The sequence below is a fragment of the Plectropomus leopardus genome, chromosome 10 (genome assembly GCF_026936395.1).
Source record: "Plectropomus leopardus strain MGB_pleo_1.0 chromosome 10, ASM2693639v1, whole genome shotgun sequence".
Lineage (NCBI taxonomy): Eukaryota > Metazoa > Chordata > Actinopteri > Perciformes > Serranidae > Plectropomus > Plectropomus leopardus.
This window is the reverse complement of record NC_142185.1, coordinates 32,427,636-32,440,795: the sequence shown is the minus strand read 5'-3', so window position 1 is coordinate 32,440,795 and position 13,160 is coordinate 32,427,636. Positions and strand designations below refer to the sequence as shown.

The 13,160-nt window shown below is 42.3% G+C and overlaps 1 protein-coding gene across 12 annotated transcripts in view; it reads left to right on the top strand.

Moving 5' to 3' along the window:
* Positions 1 to 6,837: 6,837 nt before the first annotated feature.
* The window catches only part of LOC121949004 (mitogen-activated protein kinase kinase kinase kinase 4-like), a 149,382-nt gene continuing 143,059 nt past the window's right edge, over positions 6,838 to 13,160 (top strand). For 5 of the 12 annotated variants that reach the window (XM_088083602.1, XM_088083605.1, XM_088083601.1 and 2 more), the window contains exons 1-2: positions 6,838 to 7,112; positions 7,380 to 7,445. In XM_088083602.1, the coding sequence (XP_087939728.1) occupies positions 7,056 to 7,112; positions 7,380 to 7,445 (123 nt within the window). In that variant the 5' untranslated portion in view covers positions 6,838 to 7,055. The remainder of the gene's footprint in view (positions 7,113 to 7,379; positions 7,446 to 13,160) is intronic. The other 7 variants (XM_088083604.1, XM_088083603.1, XM_088083606.1 and 4 more) reach the window with 2 other exon arrangements.

The window sequence follows — 13,160 nt, the reverse complement described above, 5'->3', positions numbered from 1 at the left end:
AGTCCTGGTTTTAATATCAAGTGCTAGGTGACGATGTACTTAAAGCTCCACCAAATACTTCCTCACACACACACACACACACACTTCCTCCAGTGGGCACAGAGTGAGAAACAAAAGAGGAAGCAGTTACACATCAGTCAGACAGGACTGCAGGAGCCAGCAGTGAACAATACAGTTTATTCAGAGTCACCCAAGAAAATTTGCATCATGCACTTTGTGTTGATGGTATTTATCTGTTTGTTTGTGTCTGAGGTGTGGTTGAATGAAAGCGGGTGTGTTTGTAAAAGGGATTAAATCACATTGTTGCTTATTTCAGGTTCAGCCAGGTTGCTGGCATAGTTAGATTTTTGTCCTAATTTACCTCCCACAGATTTCAGACAGCGTTCATGTCAATCCCGTCTGTCGGTGAATAATTACTCCGATAGGTTCTGTCTAGCCCGGCAGCGTATCAGACAGCCACTAAGGGGGTTTTTGGGGTCAGGATTTTGCTCCTGAAACACACTGCATGTGTGAGCAGCGCATGACAGCAACTTCGCCAAACTGCAGCAGGTTTCACACTCACGGTGTTCACACTGGCAGCGTCGCTGCTGTGACGCTCCTGCAGGGCTGCCCGCAGCTATGAGTTCTGCATTTCCTCATTTTAATCACGAATTCCACTTATTTATGAAGTCATGCAGCTCCTTTATTGTCAACAACACAGTCCTGCAACTATTTCACAATAAAATGCCTTATGTGAACAACTGATGGGATTCTGTCAACAGAGACGTTGTCAGAGGACTTTTATTTTGAAATAAAAGCAGAAAAGTTTGAGTAAAACAGACATCTTTATATTTTTCTCATCTCTGTGACAGATACATTGAAACTGTAATGAAAGGTGGTACAGAGGCAATATAATTTTCAAAACACCATTTCCACTGTCTTTCTGCAGACTGTGGCAGGTGGAAAAAAATCTTCAAGCCATCGTTTCTCTAGATTTGCTGTGGCTGACGTGCAGCTGAGATGCAGCTGAGATGCAGCCGAGCAGCGCTGCTCATGCAGGCAGTGTGGCTGCTCTTACTTTTTAACACAGGCGCTGAAAAAAGAAAAATCCAACAGGTTTGGCGACGCTCACGTGGTGGTATTTGATGACACCAGAATGAGAACAGTCTGGAATGTAAGTCCAGTATTTGCTCCTCTTTAAGCTCTGATTTTGGTCTCAGCCACCTTCGAAGAGAAATCTTACTCTAAATATTCTGCCAGGTTAACCACCAGCTACTTATGTCTACTGTTTGGTGCTGAGCAGGTAGCCTCCTGCAGGTTTTTACAGCTTTTTTACAGAAAATAGCTTCCCGCTCTCTGGCCCAAAATGGTGCCAGAGAGCTGTGAGCGAGAACCAAAACAGTAAAACTGCAGACCATAAAACTAAAACAATGAGCAAAAAGACGTTGTAAACCTCCGCAGAGCTGAGAGGAAGCTGCAAACTGTAGAGTCTGAGTTACTCATCGAGCCGCACGGAGTGAACTCCGCAGGTCGAGAATAAACTCAGTAATTTAGACGTCCAGCCTGAAATCGTTGAAATATCCACTGCTATAGATAACACATGAAAGCAGGGCACACCCAGTGGGTGACACTTTGATGTCTGTGAGTCGTCCCCGTTCATCACCTTCAAAGCAAAGACTCGCTCAAGAGCTCAGACCAAAGCACAAGTTTCAGAGCAGCAGAGCACCATTTTTTAACCCTTTGAAACCTGGATCGACATCAGTTTTCTTGTGCTGCGTTCAGATGTCTCTCACAAGGCTCTTTGAAACTTGGCAAATTGGATTTTCTTTTTTTTTTTTTTTTCAAAAACGTGGGGGGAAAGGCAATGACAAACTTGCAAGAAATGTCCCAGAAGTTGCAAGAAATTAGTAAAGAGTGACAAAAAAAAACCTAAAAATGAGTTTTATTAGAAAATTATCCAAAAAGGGCAATGTTAAAATTTAAAATTATGCTACAGAAAAATATATATATAAAGTAATTTGATATGCAGCACCTTTAAGGTGAATTATTTGTTTTTTTTAAAAACATTTTGTGCTTATTTTAATAGATTTTCTTTTCTTTCTTTTTTTTTCCAAATTTTTGGGCCATGTCTTATGAAGTTGCTCATTTCCTTTTCCTGTGTTTTTTTTTTGTTTTGTTTTTGTTTTTTTATATTTCAAACCAATTTATGTAGGTTTCAAGGAGTTAAAATACCCCCAACATCAGTTAAAAAAAAAAATCCGATTTAACATGTATAACAACATATTTTCGATGCTTTAGTAAAAGTAACAATAAATGTCATCTGATGTTTTTTATATTTGTTACGTGTGGCCGGTTTGATTTTGTTCCATTTGTCTGCTATTTTATTATGTTCTATCCTACTTTCTTATTTTGTGCTGTTGTTTGCCAAATCTGTGAACTACGTTTGCTTTCTAACAGAGTAATAAAAGAAAGAGTTTTGAAGTTCTTTCCAAAAAACTACAATACTAATATACTTAATGTCTGTCTGTTTGTTATTACTGTGTGTAAAGTAATTCTGATGCCCTGCTTTAATGACTCCAAAGTCTTGTGGTTTCTGTTCCATGTGTGCCAACAGATGTTCATTTTTTGGCGTTTGTGGACAGCAGAATTAAAGTGAGTGAGGCAGTGGAATAAGCTTTAACATCTGGATAACCAACATCATTAACAGGCAACAGTAAAACTGTGTTAGAGAGGGGCGCACATTCCTGTGGAAGAGAACATAGAAAGCATTGAAGTTAGAGCAGATGAGATGGATTGGGGGTAAATGTGAGAGTAGAGGGTGGAGATGCAAGAAAATAGTATAGAACTTTTGAAAGTTCATATCGAAACTATATTTTCCTTTTTGTGTCAGGTATGTTAGATTTTTAATTAAAGTATTATAGTGCTTTTTTTGGCCACATCAGCAGCTCTATGGACGGAAATGTTGCTTTGTCAGCTCCTGTTTGGTCCAGACTGAAATACCTTATCAACTATTGGATGGATAAAATGTATTCATGCCCCCTTCAGGATGCATTTTAATAATGTTCTGATTTTTTATCTTGTTCCATCTTTAAATCAAAATTTTGCTGCCAGTTGCCCGGATGCACCTGGTGCGGCTGTATGATACGCAGCTCAATGGCATCATGGTGAAATGCTGCCAGTAACAGGGGTGATCCAACAAACCCCGGACTTAACGCAGGAGCCTGGTGTTTGCTTCCCATATGAATGTTTTTTGTTGCCTAAACCTAACCATCCGTGCCTTTGCTGTGTTATCCTAACCATGCGCATTTTCTGACATCCCGCTGTTGGTTGAGGCATCCCAGAACATCGACAGCAGACACAGAAGGATACCTGTAACATAATATGTAGAAAGAAAAGTCCAATCACAAAGCAACAATTAGTGACAACTTGAAATGAAAACATGTTTCATATACATAATATGAAGGCAACAGGATAAGATCTTGGTACTTGATGCATTCTAATGTTCATTTGTAGTCCAAGAGGTATTTACCAATTACCTTGGAGCTGACATTGGTTGCATTGAAATGACCACGACCCCATGACCTGATTGTGGCAAGTAATGTGTTGTAATCATTTTGAGTCCTTTGTTGTGGAGGACACACAAATTTCCTCAATGACATCATGCAGTGGGTGCTGAATACTATAGTGACCCTGCAGGAGGTATAAAGAAAGGAGGACCCATGTAGGGAGGAGGATGTGATGGTGGGTCGGCCAAACAAACACAGGACCTTCACACGAGAGACCTCTGTTTGTGTCCCTGTGAGAGTAAAAGTCAACACTGACTTCTTTTAACCGCTTACATCAAGTATAAACACAGCCTTAGTGATGAAACAAAAAGCAGATAAATAACAAAATACATTTAAATAGTTTCTGCCATAATGTAATATTTGAAAACTGCACTGTTAATCCTAATATTTAAACATGTATGCGATATCTCCTACTCCATGTCTCTTCCTCTCTCTCAGCTTCTGTTTGTTTCTCTTCCTCCGTCTCTCCATCAGATAGATACAGGGCAATTAGAGCATGTGAAATGGAAACAGTGATGAATATTTCAGTGCTGCTGTCACTGCTCTGCTGTTCTATTGGAGGCTATGATATCCAGACAGGCTGCATTATATCCTGCTGCCATCGCTCGTACCTGTCGGCTGCTCTCCCTGATTCTGGTTTTCCACTCATTAAAACACACATTAAAGCACCACATGCTGTTGACACATCATGTGACGGTGATTTCAGTACTCTAGTTTTTTAATTTACGTAGCTGGTGTAATTTTCTCAACTTAAGTCATCCAACAGTGCAAATATCAGGTTAGTCCCAGATGCTGGGGGATGATACGGATACTATTTGAAGTAAAGGTACCTTTTAGAAAATGTTGCACTTTAAATGTTCTTTTAAAACTGTTTCCTGTAATTGTGCATTCTTAGTTAGATTTTGATTAAAATTACTGAAGTGGCAAAACAAATCTTAAGTGGCTTGTTAGCACCACGATGTAAAGGTTCAGAGAGGGTTCCTGGTGGAGCGTTTCACAGATTGTTAGGGGTATAACCCTTTACGTTGTGTGCAAAGCTCACAATTAATGTGCTCACACTGTATGTGTACAAACGGCCCCGTGGCACCTGTGGACCGTCCTGGCTATTGACAATTGTCAATAAAGTTTGAAAGCTCCGAGGTAGGTGTTAGCAACAACTCTAACAAGGCAGAAGCATGGTGCCTTGATAATCTGTGCAATCCTGTTTGCTGAAACCTAAAAGAAAAATAGGCACCGGCGCATATGGATTTGCAGATGGCTTGGAAGACGTGGTCAGTATGGCTTGTCCATTTTGCAGAAAGACAGCAGGCTACTTTTGCTGTTGTAAACTTGATAGCTACTGTTATCTAACATTTCTTGATGTACATTTTCCGTCCAGCATCGTGTTTGCAGTTGAGTTATTGATGGAAGTATGTCCGACTCTGCAAAGGTAGGTGGCGATATGCCTCCTTTCAGCTAGTCCTCACTGGACCTTCTTCTGGTTGAGCTATAACATCACACATCTAACAAGTAAGCAAGAGGAAAATAGGTTAGATGTCGAATGGTAGAGAACTTTTCTGTACTGTACATTTCATTGGTACTCTACGCTGATGCCTTTGTCTTATTTTGTTTTCTTCCCTTCTTCATCTTTTGTTTTTAGCGGCTTTCGTCAACGACTTTATGCTGTTGCCCGACGCAGGAACTACGGAGCATGTGCAGAACGTCTAGACCAGTTCAGGTCCGGTTGAGGTGTAAACATGAAAGCGTAAATCAACCCCCAACCACATTATCTAGGTGTGTTAGTCTGACTTTGAGAAATTTGGTTTCATTTGAACTAACATGTTTACATACACTTTAAAAGAGCATTCAGACGAACACAGTCATTCAACTTTTTCTAACATCATGTAAAAGTAGTGACTGTTTTTTAATGTCTTTGGACCAGGTCCAGATCAAAGTTGTTCAACTTCCAATTTATCACTTTGACAAGTCATAGCAGGAAAAGCACAGATGTTATTGACAACATAGACTACTGGTAGTAATATCTCACCTGCATTCCATGCAGGTGAGATATTACTGCCAGGATCGTGGTATTGAGTTTGCTGGCTCACCGGGACACTGGATGGACCTGAGCCATCACTTATGAAATGTGTTTCACCTGTGCTTTTCCTGCCGGGACAAGTCAAATGTCTGCAGTGAAAAAGGTCTATCAGTACGTTTCGGAGAACACTATGTAGTGCCTGTAAAGTCTTCGCCTGGTTTTAATACCGATCATCTGTGCAGGAGTGATTGCGATGCCTCATCATCACAGACCGTCTCTTTATATGCTCCATTAACGTTCAGGTATTACCGATGAGAGACTTTCACTTATGGCGTCCTCAGAATATTAAATGATCCAGAATCTAGCTGTTTTTGTTGCTGTTGTTGTTGTTTTTCTTACCTTTTCCTTAATCTTTATTGATTTGGTGTCAGTTGCCTAGAGTTGGAGGCCGAGTTGGAGGAATCGGCCGTCGAGATTTCGGCCTTCTCTCCAGTGTAATGGAACTAGATTGCATTCGGCTCGTAGTGCTCAAAGCTCCAAAAACAAACATTTGAAAAACTTAACAGCAATGTCTATTTCCAGAAATTATGTCCCCGTTACTAAGACCCAAACCAGAAATCAGCTTGATTTCTTCCAAAAACATGGAGAACAGGCAATAAGCAACTGAAAAACCAAGAGATTGTCATGGAATTAGTAAAAAGTTACAAGAGAATGACCTGGAATTAGCCAAACAAAAAAAATAAAGGTAAATGAACCAAAACAGGAGATCACCTGAAAAAGTGCTAAAATAAAACAAAAAATAATAATAAATAATAATTAATAAATAAATAAAAATAATTTCTGATAACTATAAATATAGTTTTGTGTTGTTTTTCACTCACTTTCAACTTTCACTTTTTTATTTTTAAACTTTTTACTAATTTCTTGCTAATATTTGGATCTTTTCTTGTTGCTCATTGCCTGCTCTCCGCATTATTTGAAAGAAATCAGGCCGACTCGCTCCGGTCTGGAAGGGTTAAGGGCTTATATATTTGGTGAATTTACAATTGCCTTTTTTGGGTTGTGAGGGGGCAATAAAGTTTAGCTCAGGGCCCCAAAAAGTGTTGGGCTGCCCCTGTTTGAGAGAGCGAAGGGGCGGAGAATGAGGAGAGAGAGGGACAGAGAGACATGTGGACACACTGAGAGGAAGAGAGGGCGGAGAATATAGAGAGAGAGAGCTTGACTCACACAGGAGAGGAGGAGAGAGAGAGGGAGAGAGGGAGAGGGGGAGAGGGGGAGAGAGGTGCAGCAGGCTGGGCTCAGCAGTCGGTCGGTATGTAGCAGCAGCGGAGCGTTTGCCGGGATTACAACGAGGGAAAAACGCGCTTTGGATAGAAAATAACACCAGCGGGATTAAAAATAAAACCACCCGAGGATGAGACGCACATCGTCCGCCTGAAGGAGACTAATAAACGCGCCGTTTTTCCGCTGATTTATCACCGTTTTGCACGAAAATGGCGAACGAGTCCCCGGCCAAAAGTCTGGTGGATATCGACCTGGCATCCCTGCGGGTGAGTGCGTCTGTCAAAGACGTTTTCAGCGTGCATCTTACATTTTTACACTCCCAAATAAAAACACAAGCATGCAGTTAGCAGTGGTGTTGTTGACACAGCCCTGCGGTGGCGTTTCTTTGTCTAATATCCGCTGGCATGGGGAGGCCAGCAAACCGGGCGCAGCCGGCTCCTGAATCGAGCGAACCAGTACAGTAAATACTACAGAAAATCAATTAAAATATGGTTTTATAATTTGTTTGTTTTATTCTTGTTTTCACTGTGCAGGATCCAGCTGGGATTTTCGAGTTGGTAGAAGTGGTCGGAAATGGCACCTATGGACAAGTCTACAAGGTTGGTGTGCACCTCCATCTGTGTGTGTACGTGTGTGTGAACAAACGGGCGGAAACTGGAGCACAAACATGCATTTATGTATTTTTTCCCTTCTCACGGGCTCGGGAACACGTTTATAATAACATGTCCCCTCCCCTGCTTCACTCGGGACCGGTGCGGTCTGGCCTGGATTATCTCTGTGATGGCCTCTCTGCTTCACATCCATTCATTATTTTTTATTTTAGCGATGCAAACATCACCCCAGCACCTATTTTTGGTCCCAAAGTGGTGCCTCCTCCCTCCTCCTCCTCCTCCTCCCTCTTTCCTCCTCTCATCCACACCCCAGTGAAATATTCCTGCACGCTTTGCATTGCTGTGATCAGACCAGCCCCATCCGTGCATGACAGCCTTCACCACGCTGACCGACTTGTGCGCCATTGGGTGGGCGGTGTTTCATTGCGCATTTGTGCACACCATTGCCCAGCAGGCCTTTTGCTGGAGTGGCTGTGTGCTGCATTAATGGAGATAGGCCCGTGCATCCCATCCCATCACACACACACACACACACACACAGTGGAAAAGGCATTTGATGGAGACCTGGTGCTCCTGCAGCCCAGATTTCCACCTTCACCGCCCCCATCAGAGATGAGCAGACACCATCCTGCGGTCGCCTGGTAGAAATGAGAGCAGGAGGACTGGGTCAGAGATGCTGCCGGATCTGCTTTGCTTTCTGTTTAATTTGACAGAAATCACGAGCAGCTCTCTCCTGTCAGGAAATGTAGATTTTCTGTTTTTTAAAGGTCCAGTGTGGAGGATTTATTCAGTGTTTTCTTCAGTGTGTAATAGCCTGAAAATAAGAATTGTTGCATTTTTGTTATCTTAAAATGAAAGCGGATCCTCATCAGCGGAGTCTGTCATGTTGCACTGCCGTGTTTCCACGGTAGCCCAGAATGGACAAACCAAACACTGGCTCTAGAAGTGGCCATCCATGTTTTCGAATCGGTTTACAGCCCCACTGCACCAAGAGCGTGAGAAAAAAACTATTTTAAAAAATGTGTTTTTGCTAGTTAAAATCAGCGGGTCAATTTGTTTTGGTGAGAAAGACGCCTCTGAGGATGACTTGGCTCACGGTAAAACTCTCCTGAACATCTAGATCAGAGACGAGGTGAGCAAACATCGGCAGGTGCTGGGATAGCGGTCCATCTCTGACATGTCAAACAGTGTAGACGAAACACCGATTTATATGATGAAACTACTTTATTCAGTGTTTCTATCAGTTTTAATCACGACGTCCATTTGTTTTGGAGAGAAGAGACCTCTGCAGATAATTCGGCTCCTGCTAAAACCTCTCTGAACGTCTGGATCTTAGCGCACGTTAGCAGTTGCTGGGCGTGCGGTCTGTCTGGTTAAAATCACCTGGAGTGTTTGTTTCGGAGAAAGAGACGTCTCTGTGGATATTTCAGTAAAAACCTCCAGAACTATGAACACTGAAGGAATCCTTATTGGTTTTAGCTGGTTGCAATCTGCAGTCCACACTGCTACGTGCCACTAAATCCCCTTAAATCTCACACACTGGACCTTTAACGTGACGCAAACACAGCTATATGTAATAGTCCCATGTTTTTCTGATGTGTGACTGTTCACACCATCAGATAACTCCACTTGCAGACATTTGCACACAACAAACTGCGAGTCAAAGCTGCGTCCAGCTGTGATGGACTCTCATTTGCCTGTGGCTGTAAAACAGACCCACGTGTTGTTGTTTCTTCCTGCTGTGTTGCATTGCAGAAACAGTGTTAGACACTGAACCTTTTGGAAAAATAATGTGAATTTTTTTTGCGGCTTTGCTGAAGGTTTGTGGTTGTGTATCGACACTGAATGTTAAAGCTTTTGAGAATTTAATGGTGGAGTTGGTAATGTGAGAGTTAAAAACAGTTGAATTGGCACTGATTTATGGACGTTGTTGTTAGCTGCAGCCTTCATGCTCAATCATGCTAAACTCTGATGACACTGAAGGCTTCACTGGTTACGTTTCAGCATCGAGGGGACAAACATGAAACGGGTTTGGGAGCCATCCCGTAAATGAATTTGCTGCAGTCTGGTGAATGTCTACGCAACAATTTATGGTGTAAATGTCTTAAATTTGTCAAAGAAAAGAAGTTCTCTGCTACCTTCATGTTTTTATGTGCTTTTTGTTTTATTACTTGTTGTGGAAACGCTTCCACCTCTGTTCACTGAATACTGCTGCACAGACTTTCACTGTGGATGTTTTTTGTATATAAAAGTCTGTTTGAGCTGGTTACGTACATGTATAAAAGACAAAACCAATATGGCTCTTACAATATTTGGGGAACCCAAGGTTCGCACAGAATTTGGCAAAAAAGCATTTGAATACGCTGCCCTCCTCTTCTTGGAATAACTTACAGAAGGAGCTGAAATGGTCTGAGCTGATGACTTTCAGGGATTTTAAGTTGATTTTAAAGGATTGAGAAAATAACACTGTTGGTCCGTGCAGTTGCTGCGTGAATTGTCACAGAAGTTGTTTTAGAAAATTGCACATGTATGAAATGAAATGTTTTTGTGTTAATTTTTCGTGCATTAACTGGAAGTTGTTCTTGCTCTTTGGGTGTGACGGTTGTACTTGTGTGCTTGTTGTTTTTTGTTGTAACAGTGTTTATGCTGCCCTCTTGGCCAGCTCGCTCTTGGAAGAGAGATTTCAAATCTCGGTGAGGTGTTCGCCTGGTAAAATATGGGTTTTGATGTGACATGTCACCTGCACCCCCAAAAAAAGTACACCCTTTGTGCTCCTGGACGAGAATACACACCTGGAGATAAGTCAGTATTGTGCAGAGCAGCAGCAAATCTCCATCCTCAGACTTTCTCATCACTTCTGCTGTAGTTTCTGAATCTTAAATAACGGTGTCAAAAGGGTCACATCAGCATCGTAGTATGAAGCTCAGATGTTGTATGACTGCTGTCTGATATGTTGTTCGTGACACGAGAAAGGTAGAAAAGAAAAGTTTGTCCATGTGGACCTTCACAGACGTGGGTAGATGACTTAGAAAGCACATTTTGAGCTTGATTCTACTTCCTGTATGACATAAGCTTGTGTTGCTCTGCAGTTTACAGGCCGAGGTCATTGTAAACATCACACAGAGCAGCTAACATACTGTGCTCCAGGAAATCATGAAGTATATATGAGGAGCCATTTTGGGCCTTGGAAGTGAGTCTGAAAAAGCGCAGCTGATGGGGATGTTACTCACCTGATTTGCTGCAACAAAAACGAGGTTGTAAGATGTTGAATCATCCTCACTCGTCTGTGAGCTCATGCACATCAGAGCCATGAAGTCCTTCTGCCACATGATGATCAGAGTTACTCGGCATAATGAATATTCAGGAGTTTGAGCAAAAATCGAGACACTGACTGTCTCGCTTCAACACAGCCGTCAGAATAAGTATCGGCATTGTACGCTCTGCAAACCAAGGATACGCTGCAACATTTCAGCAACGCTGTGGTAAATGTGTGCTAAGGTTTAGGCACAACACTTGGTTATTGTTAGGAAAGATAATGTTTTGGCTTAAAATACCATTTTTGGGGGCACTATACCGGCAGGAAACACAGTGATCGCTCAGTAAAAAACAAATGTGTTTCATGGTGCTATCTCTGCCAGATGCACACTTATTTCTTTGTAAAAACAACCGCTTGTCACAGCACTGTCTCGGCAGGCACTGCAGCAATGTCCTTGTAAAAAACAATTACTTTTTGTTTCAATATCTCGGCCAGAAACATAGTAATGTCTTGGTAAAAACAACTGCTTTCGTGGCGCTATCCCAGCAGGAAACACATCAATGTCTTGGTAAACAAAAACAACCACTTTTGTTTACACTATCTGGCAGGAAATGTAGCAATATCTTGGTAGAAAACAACCGCTTTTGGTGGCACCGTTTTTTCCAGAAATGCAGCGATGTCTCTGCAGAAAAGAACTACTAATTGAGTCTCTATCTCAGCAGGAAATGCAGTGATTTCTCAGTTAAAAAAAAACGCTTTTTGTGGCACTATAGCGTCTGAAAATGCAAGGATGTTTTGCTAAAAAACACCTGCTATTGGAGGCTAAAAAGCTGCTGGAAAGGCATCTATGACTCGCTAAAAAACCCCAAAACAACATCCACGTTTCTTGCTCTCGGACAGTTGTCGGCAGACGTCTGACCTGTAGGTGTCACGACATCCGGCTTCCTCTTCATCTCCAGAGTCCGCTCACAAACGTCATCGCTTTAGAAACGCTGATACGTTACATATGAAACACAGAAATAAACAAATCTGTGGTTTGCAGAAATAAACAATGCCAATTTTTTCCTCTGGTGACTGTGCCGCTCGCTGGTGTCTCAGGGTGAACACGGACCCCGCAGGCGTGTTTTCCACATGTACAATATGGCGTCAGCATCCACAGAAGCATCTCAAGGTCTCCTGTATCTCCAGCTCTGCCTCTGAGGATTACACAAGTGACCAGCAGCGTTCAGCGACTCCGCTGCTCAGACGAGTGTCACTTTGAATCAGAGTGTGTGGTCGTGGACAATGAGGCCGGCCCTGAGGCGAGCCTCGGTGAACGCCTGCTCCGCCGTTACCTCACAGATCAAATGTAATTAAGCTCGGTTGTGGCTGTATGGGTGCGGTTGGTCGTACCTTTAGTACACAACAGATACCACATCTTGATTTGCTTTGAGGGTTGTTTTTTGTTTTATTTGGGTTTTTGTGTGTGGCTCGGGGGAGGACGGCGGCTGCTGTAAACGTTTCATTAAAGAAGGGGACAAGTGGTTGTGGAAATGCTCAGATGCACTGGGACACAAATTAACGTTGACATTTTGAGTTTAGTTCCTCAGGATTCGGTGAATCATAACCACGTGTGCCATGCGAGTTTGAGTGAGGATGAAGCTCTTTTTTTGTCCGCGCCGCCTCGCAAACATCTGACCCAAAAACCTGCGTGCGTGTGTTTGTGTCGGCACATGTGCACTTGATCCTCAACACTTGGCGATTGGTTGGGCTTCCCAGGCTGGCGAATAGCTGCAGAGTGTGACGGCTTGTTGCAGCTGTGTGCACCGACAACAGCTGTTGGGATGGAAAATATAATAGAGCGAGGAGGAGGAGGAGGAAAGGGGGGAAGAGAGGTGAGAGACAGAGAGAAAGAGGAAACACAAAAAATAGAGAAGCACTCACCCTTTAATCATCAGAGTGAGTGTTTCTGTGTGGTTATATTGAAACGTCTCAGACATCCAAACTGGCGTTTAGACACTGTTGACTAAACTGTTCGTCTTTGACCGAGTTGAACTCTTAAGAGAAAACATCTGTCGGGATGTTGTCAGTGCCATTTATTTTCCATCTCGTTTTATGATAGCCGTTGTGATCGACCTTAAGCCTGGTTTTTAGGCTGCTTACTTGTTGAATCTACGCCCGACCTTCAGTGTGCTCTCTGCACAGATACAGTATTTAACCCAGCGTGCACCTCCAGAGAAATGTAACTAACGTGTCATGGCAAGAATTCATTGTGAGGGCAAAAAATGAATAAATAAATACATATATACTGTAGATACATACAACTCATGCATTAAAAGTGCCATTTAAAGAACTATGTACAAGAATACAGCATTATACGACTGAAGAACCCCCCAAATTCATCAGTTTACATTTTGTTTTATTCATTTCTGTATTATTAAGCTTATTCTGACATGTTAGAAAAACAG